The sequence below is a fragment of the Akebia trifoliata genome, chromosome 14 (genome assembly GCF_017979445.1).
Source record: "Akebia trifoliata isolate Shusen 1 chromosome 14, ASM1797944v1, whole genome shotgun sequence".
Classification (NCBI taxonomy): Eukaryota; Viridiplantae; Streptophyta; class Magnoliopsida; order Ranunculales; family Lardizabalaceae; genus Akebia; species Akebia trifoliata.
Genome location: NC_141388.1, coordinates 4,964,913 through 4,978,878, shown reverse-complemented (window position 1 = coordinate 4,978,878; position 13,966 = coordinate 4,964,913). Strand labels below are relative to the sequence as shown.

Below are 13,966 nucleotides of genomic sequence, written 5' to 3'. Positions count from 1 at the left end.
ACATCTGAATTTTCTTTTTGAATATTAACACATCTCAATTTCTTTGATTGAGATAGCCCACCTAAATTTTTTATAATAACTTGTACACTTATTTTTATAAATAATTTTATTTGATTGGTAATTGGATTTTTGAAAGAAAAATAAAATTTGATCGGTTGATTTTTTAAAAATTAGGCCATATATAGGGATGTACGTCTTAAGTTAGGACTTTAGCAGTCCAAGCACTTATTTGTTGAAGAGAAAATGATCAAATTCTACGTTTTTGACATTTATGCCACACGATCATAGAAGAAAAACTCTGATTCACTCCAATCAAGCTTCCTTCTCATTAATCTAGAAGTTCTTATCAGATACTAGGAAATGATCGACTAAACAATGACATTGCTTAGCTTCTTAATTAATAAAAACTAATTTTTTTGGGTGTCAAAAATACTAGAAAATCTCTACAATAAATAGCAAACAAAACTTTTCTTTCTTCCTAGTGTTTTATAGCCACTTCCATAAAATTAAAAGAAAAACACAATTGTTTACCAATTGTCTTCTTTAAAAGTACTATGCTGAAGTGACCTCAAGCTGGAACCTTGTATCACACATCTTGACGTGAAAGTGTATGGGAACTGCAGATGCTTTTCATTGACATATGAATCTATGGCTCCTATCCACTTTCATGTGAAGAAGTGCGATATGAGGTTTCAGCTTGAGGTCACTTTAGCACGATTCATTTATTAATAAAAGAGAAAGTAACTAGGGGTGTGCTTGTTGAACCAATGTGAATGTCACAATTTTCATCTTGTTTATCAAACGATCCATATGGGTAAAAATCATCAACTTATGTATATGAATTAACGACATAAGTCGAAAAAAATTCATTCACACTATGGGCACATTTGTTGATGAATAAGAATCTTGAGAAGAACTCAAAAATGTTTTCAGCTCGAAAGCTAAGAGTCAATTGGTTATGACCAAATCTTTTGCCTGTAAACAGATCATTCCTTCCCATCATCATTTTTAGGCATTGGGTTAGAGCATAGTAAGGTCATAGGTTCACTGAGCCAAAGTTGTTCCATCCCCTCCAACCGAAACCATTCTGAGAGAGAGAGAGAGAGACGATGAGAAGAATATCTGTATCGCATTGCATGGGGATCGTATGAACAGGTTTTGAGGGAATTAATGGAATAAATAATGAACAATTAAGATATAAAAATAAAAAAAAAAAATTTAAAGGATAAAAGAATGATTAGCATCAATTTAATCAGAAATCAATAACAGTTAATAGTCAAATACTGATCAAAGATTGATCAGCAAGAATTGAACCTAATTTGCGATAATTCAATATTTATAACCAAGCAGCTAAGTTGTAATGGGTTTTTGTCTTTTCAACTGCAAAATCACCCAATTGAAAATTAGGATCGACTTCCAAGTCTTCTCCATAAAGTATGCAAGACTAATGTGAGGATGAAATATCAAGAACAGCTGCACTTGAATAGATTATTTTGTATGAGAGTGAAACTGGAGTTAGTTGTGGTGTTCAAATATAAAACATGCTTACTCTCAGATATCACTCTCTGTAATCAAATTGACAGGAACAGATAAACACACACACACAAAAAAAACATTTTCAGTTATCTGATTTTTATCATTAAAACAAACCGTCGAAGATGTTCTAAAATAACTCAAGGTGATCATCTATTTTTTTATCAGAAACCCAAAGTGATCATCTTTGCTATCTAATTTAATCATCCACAAAGAGGAGAGGATGCTACCCATAAAAGTAATATTAAGTGGCTAAAGTCAAGATGTGATTTTGGAGTGTTTTGTTGTAACAATGGAACCTGAGAAAATTTTACAATGAAGTAACAAAAGACAAACTCTGCCTCACAGAACTTAATGTCAATCAACCAGTAAACAATATGTTCATAGAATTAAAGTCTGTAAGTGTTGATATCACAACCTGGGTTCAAAACCCACCTTCACGTTCTAATTACTAACCTCTAATCTCGCATTATCACTTTCCTAACAAAAAAAAAACATCTTCAATGGATAAGTACACAAGTGATCAAGATATTGAGATCGGTAAACCGAAACATTAGAAAAGACAAAATCATAGACAAGTACAACAGGGAGAATGGAATAACCTCAATGGGCGATAAAATAAATGAAAGTCAATTAAGATGATTGGGGTTAATGACAACCCCGATTAAGAGTGCGTTAGCACAAATTGAGGGCTTTAAAGAGAAGACAAAAGCTCTAGATAGAAATGTGTGGCCAAAGTAATAATAGTAAAGGGCAGACCTTACGCCTCTATTAGTCAAACAAGCTGTGAGGTTAGGGTTTAGACCCTTGACTCAGTTGGTTTGACAAATTGCAAACAACTTTGAGGTCGTGGGTTCAAGTCTAGTTACCCATAAATAAAAAAAGGTTGTAAGGCTCTATTAGATATACCCCGAAGACCCTCTCAAAGGCCCTTACAATGTCGCTCTAAAAGGCCCCTCTCACAAGACCCGGCTATGAGATAGCTAACCCACCCCACCCTCTCTTCCTACGGGTTGGATTGCTCATGGTATGCTATGGAACGAATCCCATTTAAGATATTGTGTCAGTTTGTGGATTTGTTGTTGCCAACCCAAAATAATTGGGATAAGGCATGTATGATGACCATGACTAAAATGAACCAAACAAGACAATAATTCACTTCCCATTCTCCCCTACTCTTCCAACTAAAATATTAAGAAACACCACCACAATAAACCTCACGACAATTACATTGACAAAGGAAGCAAAAATACATGAAAAATCAAGCTTAAGCCACAACAGAATTACATGCATAAAGGAGATCAGCTAATACATTACAGTCACTGTGATCACAACCAGTCCTGCTGCTGAAGCTTAAGCGGCAAATAAACCTCCGACAAGTACTGGAAACCAAACGAACTCAACGCCTGAATCTCAGCCTTTTGTTTCGTCTTCACCATCAGAGTCAACTCCTCGACCCAACCCGGATTCTTCTTTACAAAATCTTCCTCCAACAAATCCTTCCCAGTCTTTATATCCTGCTCCGTCATGGGCAACCTACATTGCTCTGGTATCTTATACTTATCCAAATCACTAGGCCTAATTCCCAACCACTTAATATCGGGTGTCGTCAAATTTGCACTATCGTAAGACATGTTCTTTGATCCACAACCATAGACCGATAAAATCTTCAACCCATATGGATCACTATCCACCAGTGCAAGTACTGGTAACTTCAATTCCATCTTCATCTTCCTCAAGAACAACCTCGTCGCCACATCAGGCTGACCTTTCGCCGTAACTATAATACATGGAAACCGATTATAAAACCGATCTTCCGCCAATCTAATATAAGCTGCGTCCTTCTCAACAAGAAGAATGAACAATGCATCACTCTGCATATCCCCAACTCGATCGATATTCGGAGGAATCGCTTTTCCACCCATACCCATTTTAGTACAATCAATCATATCTCCATTATCGCTAAAAATTAGCCTTCCAACAACAACCCCTTTCTCGGCAGCAATCACATTGAGACTCGATCGAGTACAACCAAGCATACAAGAGACATCATCGAGGACAGAATCAGATTGGGTTTGGTCTTGGAAGAGTTTGACATCTGTGTAGAAGAGATCTCTCTTAGTGACGTGGATGTTCTTCATGCAGAGTTGGTGAACGAGTTGGATAATTCGAGCTGTAATGGTGGTTTTACGGACTGTGGAGACGTTGGCGTAAGGGCGGAGAGAGGTCTTGTCTTTGAGGACAATGCGGTCGAGTTCAGGTACGTAGAGTTGGTTTGCGTTGCCACGTGCGGGGACGTCGAAGGCGAAGCCTGAACCAGAGAGAATGGATTGGGTGATACGGAGGATGAGACGTTCGATTGCGTCTTGTACGGATGAGAGATCGAGGTCCGAGACTTCTCGACAAGTGGAGGAGAGATCGAGATCGGATAGGGTTAGGGTTTTGTGAGTGTTGGAGTTGGTGGTGATGGAGGATTGGAGAGACTCTGTGAGGTTTTTGATGATGGAGAGGATCTGTGAGTCTGGTTTCAAACGTTTCTTGAAGGGTATGTGGTTGTCATCATCGTCTCCTTCGTTATCAGAGGTGGGATCAGCTCTTCTGCGTTTCTTCTTATCCGCCATTAGAGAGTAAGAGAGAGAGAGAGAGAGGCGGGAAATGAGAGTTGATCAATGGAGCTTGAGTTTGTATGTAATTAGGGCTATCGAATGGTGAGGTTACTAACATGCGTTGTGGGAGTCAATGCTAACATAAGCTCTTGGTTTGCTAACATGCGCTGTGGAAGTCAATTGTGAGTGTTGCTAACATGCGCTGTGTTGTCTTATTGTGGTTGTGAATCTGTGAGTAAAGTTAATCTAACAACACACAGTACTCATAAAAATGACTCTTCATGCATAATTTTGCTTTAACCATCATTTAGAAGAAAAAAAAGAAGTACAATATTTTTTAATATTTTCATTTTTCACTATAATTAGATTATTTCCACATCATCAAAATTAATACCTAGGTCATAAGAGTTTTTTTTTTTTTTTTTTTTTTAAAGGAGATCAATTGTCATGAACCTTGTTCAAATGTTTCTACCATTCTTGAATCCAACGGCTAAAAATCAATATTCTAGCTGATTTCGTGAATGGAGATCCATCAATCATCAAGGGATGAGCCAAACATCCAAAAGTTAGTGGAACAAATGAAAAATAGTGTGATTTTAGAAATTTGTTTTAGAAGATGACAGCGAAGTTTCGGAAGAGGTTGCATGGATGGATTCCACCTTTAAATCCATTCTAAGTTCCAAGAACTACATCTCTCTATAATAAACAACAAGGAAGAAAACTTTGATCCAGGCAAGATTTAAAAAAAAGGATGCATCATCCTATACTTATTGATATAAAATCCAACAAACTCTAGGAAACTGTGACCGACGGGAAAAGATTTACACTATTTTCTTAAAATTTAAGAATTTGTTTTGGATGGCTTCCTATTTTTCCCAGCGCCTTATCCAGTGCCACGGAGAACTCGTCAAAAGGAACTAACTCCATCCTGCAAATAAATTGCACAACAGCGAATCAATCACTTGCAAATGAAATAGCAATAAAGCTTTAACTGTCTGAACAAGCAAACTCGAATGGCTCTAAAGTACCATATCAGCATGGTTCAAGGCTATGGCTCATCCAAGATGCAACCAACCAAATTAACAGAAGCAATGAGTCAGTGGGTTTCAAGTAAAGTTGGTATCACCAACCGTACTTTTTTTTTTCTTATCGTGGGTATCCCCACCCTTCGGCTAAGACTAATCCCACAGCCATACATACCGCCCCCTTGGAATGTCCTACGTGCAGCTGATTGAGTCAAGGGTCAACCGGACCCTGCAGAATGGCCCCAAGGAATTCATTGCTTCGTGGGGTTTTGAACACTTGACCTACCCTTCCTGAGGAGCTTATCAAGGCCCAGCTTGCCAGTAGACAAACCCCTTGGGGTTCACCAACCTTAGTAAAAACAATCCTATAGGTTTTTCAGTGAAGGAAACCTACTCATATTTGAAGCTCCCATCCCGCACAAGGCCCAATAGATAATCTATCATTACTCTGCAATCATTTGCCTTTTCTGAGTTCATCCATTTCTGCAACCAGAACCCTCGCAAAGCAAGATCCTGCACGAAAAAAAATATTTAAGCACACATCAAAGAGTAACCAATGCAACAGGCAAGCAGACGTTTAACAAGCATTATTGATAATGCACATTTGCTTTGGAGTGTTTTCAGAAGAATCGTTGATCTTTTAAATTACTTAGGATTAAATCACAAACTTAAGCCAGACACTTAAGAATTTCGAGTACTTCGGAGGGTTTTTTTTTTTTTCTTTTTCTTTTGATAGGTTTAAGTGGGAAGGTAGAATTTTGATCACAGGTCTGCAGTATAACCACAGACTTCATTATAACCAGTCTTTGCCCCTCTCTTTGTATCAATGATGTATTGTTCAAGTGTGCTAACTGTTCACCTCTAGTATTTAAGCATTCAATACTAAAGGTTATTGTTTTTTAAATGTATACCTTCTTGCTATTATCCAATTTGGACTTTAAGCGATGTTTCTCTGAATAGGGTACTGGTTACACATTCGTTGACCACTATAACAGAGATTTTCTAAAGAAAAAGTGTGAAGGAAGCATACCAATAAATAAATAAAAGCATAACCCATTAGGTTGCATATTAAAGGTTATCTCAAGGAGATGCATTTGAGATTGTTATGCTGACAAGCAAGAATAGTCTGATACGGAGGATCAATTAACACCAAGCGGTAGTCTACGATCAACGTAAGGAGTTGCACAGGTTTGAAAGGTCGCTAAATATTAAAAGGAAAGAAAAAAAAAAAAAGAACCAGACCTCAAGCTTAGTATATTTGTCTGTTCAAGGGTTTGATCTCTACAGAAGAGAGTAAAATGGGATTATAAGAGCATACATGCCCCAGAAAATTAAAGCTACAAACTTGTTGAGGTAGCTTAACCTTCTTTTGTTATGGATTATCATGGTTGTAGGGGAAGTGAAGATGCCAGTGTTAAGAAGCAAACCAGAATAGATACCTAATATCACTCATGTTTTTATGGAATATGAATGTTTGGAATATTGGAAAAAGATTGAAAGTTCTGATTATTTGGCCTGTACAGCCACTGGCCATGTTGGTCCTATAATGAATCATGCGAGTTGTTACTCAAATAAAAGGTGAGTAGATTAACTTATCAAAACAAAAACAAACAAACAAAAAAAGGTGAGCAGATTAGAGGTGTCATGCTCCAATCATAGCGGAGAGCACTACAATGTGTTGTAAAATATCAAATTTCAAGGCATTACCTTAAAAATGAAAGATGAAGTAGATACTGTGACAGGTTTCTTTGCCATACCACCGTAAGTTACCATGGTCCCTCCCTGCCTGCAGATAAGATTCCATTGGCTTGCTTAGAGCAAGCTTGAATTAAGAGCAAAATGTTCAATTTTATTAATTGAATGAAGGAATGGGATTTGTTCAGCTGATCCCCAAAATTTTAGCATGAGGCTTTGATAATGATGATGATGATGATGTTTAATTTTATTAATGAACTAGAGTTTAGGCACAGGCATCCTCTTTGGGGTTAAAAAGGTAAAAGAGAAAAGATAGTAAAGTTAGAGGGATATTATTGAGGAGGGGAGGAAAAAAGACAATAAAGTTGAAGGGGTGAAGAGGAAAAGCAATAAGGTGAGAATAGTGTGGAACCCACACCACTATAGTTGGAGTGGGACGTTTATACCCCACAAATTTAGCTTGAGTGAAACTCACCGTCCTATTTTATTATATAGATTTCAGAAAGCAAGCTTCACCTTAAGAATTTGAGGACTAAAGAAGCAGGGTTTCCACCAACACAATTGAATCCCAAGGCAGGTTCAGGTAAAGCACCCTACGCATGTCGGTAAACAGTTAATGGCCAAAAGAAACTTCAGAGAATAAAGGCAGCTGTGGACTATTTGATAAAAAGAATCTAACAAGAAAATCAAAAACAGTAAAACATAATCTGAATCAAGTCTGTCAAAAACTAGTCAGTCAGAATAAAGATCTCCTAATAATGGTCAGTATCTGCAATGATGAATAAAAAAATAATAATGATACCAGGAGACCCTTGACATTCTTCACTTCCAATTGGCTCTCCGTGTACACTTCATCAGCACCAAGTTTTTTGAGTCTTTCTTTCACTTCTTCTGATCCAGCCCTGTAGCAATCAGAAGATGATAGCTGAAGGTCTGAGTTCTCGTAGAAATAATCTTTTGTTGAAATGGCACTCTACTATATAATAAAAGGTACTTCAACTTTTTCCCAACGAAAAGGGCACTTCAATTTGTAATAAATATTGAACATCAAGTTTCCATGCCAAGACTCCTCCATAGTGGACAAGTTCCATATGAAAACACAAAGGGAGCTCCCTTTCCTCTAGTTAAATGTTTTAGTATTATTCTTTGAATTTTATTCAGCATAAATCACGTTTTTAATGCCTAAGGTTATAATACATCTTATGCTTGTGCATATCCATGTCAGATTTTTTGTTTTTTTGTTGTTTTGTTTTTGATAAGTCTCTGTATCATATTTTCTCCACATCGCGTCCAACAGCAGCCAATAGTTCTCAATATTTCACTTCATCTGCACCACTGCCACTGATCTTGAGTTTTACTAAGAGGGATTTCATCAGGAGAAGTTAAGAGTAGTTTCTACCGTGGTTTTAAATCTCGTCCAAGTTGTCTCAATATTGCCCACCAACGAGACAAGTTGACAAGTCATCTCAAAGACATGGTTTGTTCTAATTCTAAGGCATTTTTTTAAATCTTGGCTGAGATGACTCAAGTAAATCAGATGTTTCATCCAAGACAACTCGGTCTCGTTCATGGACAAGACGAAACATCAAAACGAGTTTTAAAACCATGGTTTCTACAAAGGCCTACCGTAGGAGTGGGAAAATGTATGATTTTTTTTTTTTTTTTTTGCAGGAGGAAAAAGAATGATTTGGCATAACAACCAAAATAAGATGCAACTGCATATTCATTATAACAAGAAGAAACTAAGATTCGATTTAAAATGCCAATTCACACCTGTCTCTGATGATATTAATGCTATGGATGCCTCGGATTCGTGCAAGCTGAATAATGCATTGTCCCACAATACTCGTAGCCCCATTTTGCACAACAGCATCCCCTAATCATGTACAAATCAATCAAAGGAAAATAGGTAAATGGAAATATAGAAAGCAACGGAGATGATAAGCCCACATGGCTAATGAAAACAAGGTAATTTTCCAATACCCGAATTCAAAGTAACGAAGTCTTCCAGCATTCGTAAAGCTGTCAAAGGATTTACAGTAACTGTAGCAGCATACTCAATAGGAACATCTTTATTAATTTTGTGCCAAACACTCCCGTCTTTTACAAGGAAAGTCTGCCATGTCCCTAAGCAGCAAATACTTCATCATTGTCTGTGAAAATAAAGCAGAAACATAAACCTACTCAAAAGATTAAGAACACGGTAAAGAATATACCAAAAGAAGGAGGCGATGGAATGACCCAATCACCAGGCGAGAGACCCCTCACTGCGGATCCCACAGATTGAACTTCCCCAACTCCTTCATATCCTCCAATTGCAGGGACTGGAGGCCTCACAGGATACACACCTATAATACAAATTCACCAACCTTAAATAACAAATAAGAACATCCCTTATCCGGGCTTGGGATAGGCAATGCAAGAATAAAACTCAACAAAGGATACTTCATCTTAAACCAACCATTTTTCAGTTTTAAGATTGTTTAGGGCAAAAAAAAAACCTTGAGCCATTACTTGATTTGATTTTTTAAATGATTTGGGGCAACCAACCAACCAATAACAATGACCACATTTTTTGATCGAAAATTATAAAAAAGTATTCCAAATCCAACCTTCAATTCTATTGATATCTGAAGGATTGATTGGAGCAGCTAGCATCTTGACACATACATCATTTTCTTTAATTTCAACTGGAGGAAAGTCAATTACTCTGCAAATCAAGCAACCAAGCACTAAATTATACAAGAATACTTTTTTTTTTGTAGATTTCGTAACGATTAACATAGACGGGAGTTTAATGCGGGAATAAAGTTATCCTAGGAACCAAACAGGTACATAATGTTATTTTGCATAAATCACAGAAAAAACATAATGAGAGAGATAGAGTTCAACCTGATCACTTGATCGGGCGGTCCATGCTGCTCGTAGACCACTGCCTTGGACGGTGGAGACAAGTTAGCCGAGAAAGCTCGAATGTCGACCGTTGGATTACGAGGGCAAACTCGTAATAAGTCACTGTAGAGTGATGATCTTCCATGGAGAGCTCTTAGGACTCCAACCCTCACAGAACCCATCATCGTCTCTCTCTCTCTTTCTCTCTCGCTCGCTCGCTGAGCTCTGTTTATTTCACTTCAATTAGTGATACTATACTCCCAACTGTAACATATTAATATGCTACCAAATTCTAAAATAACGAAAATACCCTTTTAGAACCCATCAATAGATAAGGTTTCTCTCAGTCTCTTGTACTCTCAATCTCCAACCCTACAATGGAGGCCTCTCTCTGCACATTTCCCTCCTCAAAACCACCTTCCTCACAAACCCTAACTCTATCCGGTTTCACAAAACCGGCTTTTTTCCTACCCAAAACCACCTTCCAATCTCCTCACAAAACCACTCGTCTCCCTTCAATCCGATCCGCAATTAGCCGAACCAAGAAGGAAGAAACAGTTGAAACCGTTAAACAACAGTTAGAAAACTGTTACCTTGTCGCAGGAATCAAATACAAAGGTCTTACAGTGAAACAATTTCAAGAACTCAGACAAGCTTTACCAGAATCTGTAAAACTTGTTGTAGCGAAGAACACTCTTGTTGGAAAAGCTATCGAGGGGACGCCATGGGAGGCTCTGAAACCTTGCATGAAGGGTATGAACGCTTGGCTCTTCGTTCACACTGAAGAGATTCCAGGAGCTCTAAAACCTTATAGAAATTTCCAGAAAGAGAAGAAGCTTGAAGACAACGATTTCACTGGAGCGGTGTTTGAGGGGAAATTTTACGGACCTTCAGATTTCAAGGCCTTGGAAACAATGCCAACGAGAGCGGAAATTTATGCGAAATTGCTGGGATTGCTTCAGGGCCCAGCGTCTTCGTTGGTTAGTACGCTTCAGGCTCCAGCGAGGGATTTGGTTTTGGTTTTAAAGGCGTATGTGAAGAAATTGGAGGAGAGTGGAGAGTAGTAGATGCTGCAGAGTTGTAAGTTTTTTTTTTTTTTCCTAATTGTAATTTCTTGGGTTTATTTCATTTGACGCTAATTTGCAGTGTTTTTTTCTGTATCTTTGAATTGGCATTATGCTTGTAATCTTCTTGTAGTAATTATCATCTTCATAGTTTTTTTCAATTCTTTGGGAAAGATTCATAAAAAAAAAATTGGAAAATTTTCGGGATAAAAATGATGTTTTTTGGTTTCAACCCAAAACCCAATATCTTCAGCCTCCCTAAAAACCTTATTATATTATGTTGTAAGGTTATAGGGTAAAATTGTTAGCTTATTGGGCAAATTTTATGAATTTTTGGAAAAATTCGGAGGATTTTGTGACTATGCTGTTAATTTTGTCGTTCACGTGCTTCCCTATTCTTTGATCATCAATAATATTGTCTTTGATGATATTCTTATGGAGAAAAATATATAATGGGTCTAGTCTGCATCATCGCAGATGAATGCAATAGTAATCGGAAAGATTACATTGTTTTTACAATTCTACCTTCCTGATTCTTAACTTTTGTCCTACCGAAATCATTTTTCTCTAATTAGAATATTAAGATTCTCCTTCAAGTTGAACGATCTTGATCTGTTGAGTTCACATGTTCACTTGTCAAAAACAAAATCCCCTCATTTATGCCACCTCTTTTTTGCGGAATCATACCATGCTAAGCAGTGAGGAGCACAAAGAACTGTTAAAGATCTCATTTTCTGTTTGTGCTGATAAATTGATAATGTTGTTTCAAGTTCCCACTCACTTGAGGGAAAAAGGGAGATTTGGTCAAATTTTAATCACTCCTGTTGGACAACCTATTTTCCACTGATCATTATTTTGTATCTGTTATGTATCCACAATGGTGTCATTTGGGATAAGGTATAGATCATCTTAAGCTACCTGGTCTTTTTGTCCGTCTCCTGGCTCATCTCTTGCAGCTCCTGAACTTTCCTCCCTAACCGGAGGCCTTGCAACTTGACCCTGACCTTCGTTCTTTTCCTTGGCACCATAGTAACCAAATGGCCATCCATCTGGTTTATAAGTGGGGACCAGAATATTCCATGTAAAACCATCACTCCACGTGAGCAAAAACCTTGTTACACTTCATTAAAACCCCTTGTAACATAAACTAGAGGAGAAGGTCATCTTGCCTGTTGTATGATAGTAGTATTAGGACACAAACCAACCTTGTATTTCGGTTTCAAACTAACCTGTAAAAGGGTTTATTTTTTATTGGTGTAAAGCTTTTGAGGAATTCAAGGGAGTCTTCTTTGAGGACTTCATGGGTAGATGGAAATGGGTTTGTAATTTAAGCTGATTAGTGTGGGTCTGTAATTTGCTCCTTGTTTTGTGTTTGGGTGCCTCTGTTTGTTTTCTGCTGGTCATCTCTACCACTCTAAATAAATTTTGCATTTACGTATCTCAAAAAATGAGATGTAAAATCCAGAGCTGGTAGATAATTCATAAGGATTTATGCTGGAGAGGAGATTGGTAAGTTGAAGGATGGAGAATCTTAAGGAAATAGCTAAAAGGTTTTGTTTCAAGGTGGGACTTCATGATCAATCTTAAGGTTTAGGTATCATGGTCGTCAGAGGTTTAGGGTTAAGATATTCCCCATCTATTGCAAGCTTCGGGTCACCTATTATGTACGTATGTGATTCCAAATTTGTCGGTTGATTTACTATAGCAGAATTATGCTTCTGATTTATGAAAGGTGTGATCTTTTTCTTCCTCTATGTCTACTTTTTGGATCATAAGGTGACATATGTAGTTCTTCTGTGGGCAAGATATAACACTGACTAAAGTGAATTTGGAAGTTATGGATTTTCAAACTCATGTGGCCGCCCTGTTTGCTTTTGGGCTCAAATTGATAATTTCTGCTTATTTGCTCTCTTTGAGAGGGATCGTATCGTCATCCAGTGTTGCTTCATCGCCATTATTCTGGAATTACTTGAGAGGGATCATAGGGTCATCCAGTCTTGCTTCTTGACTCACTCCTGTATAAGGAGGGCATGGATGGCCTTCTTATTTCCATATTGTTTCTCTTGCATGTTAGGGTGTTGTGATTGTCTTCAAGATTCAATTGGGAAAAAGAGCAACTCCAGCGCACTCTGCATCGCATTCGCCGTCCTTACTCAACTACCGTTTTGAAGAGTCAAATCCAAAATTCAAAATGCATCTCCGATGCACTTTCCATCCCACTCTCCGATTTTGGAGATGGGATTTTCACTATCCATCTTGGCTAGCAAGTTTGGAATCTACATCCAACCAATTACTAATTTGGAGTCATTTTAGATTTTAGGGGTTTTCGACCCACTAGCCATCTCCATGTTAATTAAAAAAAATATTAAAATATTTATAGATAGTCATTTAGAGTGCATACCCCTGAAATATCCAAAATGATTAATCATTATAACTATCCATAATAAAATGGCTAGTCATTTTGGATATTCCCTTTAGAGTTGTTCTAATTCTTACAAGTCAAAGATTGAATAGCTGAAACCCTGGATCAATAACCTATCTAGTGGAGTATAGAACTATTAGTCATAATTTTTTTTTTTTATCAATATTAGTCATAATATTATCAAATTATAAGTGTTGCTCCATCCCCGTTATTCAATCAGTGAGGGTTGTCTATTGGATGAATGATCTAAGTTAGTCACGGCACCCCCACGATTAAAAGGACCTTGCGCTTCAGGCGAGTGAGACTGAAGAATCGCCCAAGAAAGAGAATTAAACAAATGGAAAAAAAAAAAAAAGCACCTAGAAATATAAGTATAACAAAAATGGTCAAAAAGGTTTGGCCTAAGTGAGCGGAGAATATCAAACCTATCAATTGTCCACCTTAGGGAAAAATTGATTCCATGAGGGGGGTTTGGGAGTGGAAAGTGAGGCTAACGTTGAAGCCTAAGCTTAAGTAGAAGCAATGAATTTATTGAGTAAGCACAAGTGAACCTTCACTGAAGGGAAAAGTTGTTTTTTGAGAGCTTTCCTCGTCTGCAACTGACTGAACAAGCTTGCGCTAACTGGAGCTAATCAATTCAAAAGCAAGTTTGCTAAACCAATGCCCAACCTCAATTTTAGCACTTCTTGCTGACAACTTGCATTAGAATTGTCCCAAACCTCTTCAGCT

The 13,966-nt window shown here is 37.5% G+C and overlaps 3 protein-coding genes across 3 annotated transcripts; 1 reads left to right on the top strand and 2 right to left on the bottom strand.

Annotated features, from left to right (window-relative positions):
- Positions 1 to 2,744: 2,744 nt before the first annotated feature.
- RHL2 (Spo11/DNA topoisomerase VI, subunit A protein) lies at positions 2,745 to 4,411 on the bottom strand. Its single transcript, XM_086423978.1, has one exon. The coding sequence runs from the start codon at positions 4,152 to 4,154 to the stop codon at positions 2,862 to 2,864; it is 1,293 nt and encodes a 430-aa protein (XP_086280104.1). The 5' UTR covers positions 4,155 to 4,411; the 3' UTR covers positions 2,745 to 2,861.
- Positions 4,412 to 4,705: 294 nt separating this feature from the next.
- LOC147385720 (Polyketide synthase, enoylreductase family protein) lies at positions 4,706 to 9,936 on the bottom strand. The gene is made up of 10 exons (XM_086423979.1): positions 9,752 to 9,936; positions 9,472 to 9,569; positions 9,076 to 9,207; positions 8,843 to 8,986; positions 8,633 to 8,735; positions 7,662 to 7,761; positions 7,376 to 7,452; positions 6,872 to 6,950; positions 5,559 to 5,677; positions 4,706 to 5,067 (listed from the first exon to the last, which is right to left on the bottom strand). The coding sequence occupies exons 1-10, from the start codon at positions 9,934 to 9,936 to the stop codon at positions 4,974 to 4,976; spliced, it is 1,131 nt and encodes a 376-aa protein (XP_086280105.1). The 3' UTR covers positions 4,706 to 4,973.
- Positions 9,937 to 10,128: 192 nt separating this feature from the next.
- On the top strand, positions 10,129 to 10,976 carry EMB3136 (Ribosomal protein L10 family protein). Its single transcript, XM_086423980.1, has one exon. The coding sequence runs from the start codon at positions 10,129 to 10,131 to the stop codon at positions 10,813 to 10,815; it is 687 nt and encodes a 228-aa protein (XP_086280106.1). The 3' UTR covers positions 10,816 to 10,976.
- The last annotated feature ends 2,990 nt before the right edge of the window (positions 10,977 to 13,966 follow it).

Excerpts from the sequence above, each read along its gene's own strand:
- RHL2 (XM_086423978.1), bottom strand. The coding sequence starts at position 4,154 with ATGGCGGATAAGAAGAAACGCAGAAGAGCTGATCCCACCTCTGATAAC.
- LOC147385720 (XM_086423979.1), bottom strand. The coding sequence starts at position 9,936 with ATGATGGGTTCTGTGAGGGTTGGAGTCCTAAGAGCTCTCCATGGAAGA. Across the intron at positions 9,570-9,751 it reads CCGCCCGATCAAGTGATCAG|AGTAATTGACTTTCCTCCAG; the intron begins GTTGAACTCTAT and ends CTTGATTTGCAG. Across the intron at positions 5,678-6,871 it reads CTTCATCTTTCATTTTTAAG|GATCTTGCTTTGCGAGGGTT; the intron begins GTAATGCCTTGA and ends TTTTTCGTGCAG.
- EMB3136 (XM_086423980.1), top strand. The coding sequence starts at position 10,129 with ATGGAGGCCTCTCTCTGCACATTTCCCTCCTCAAAACCACCTTCCTCA.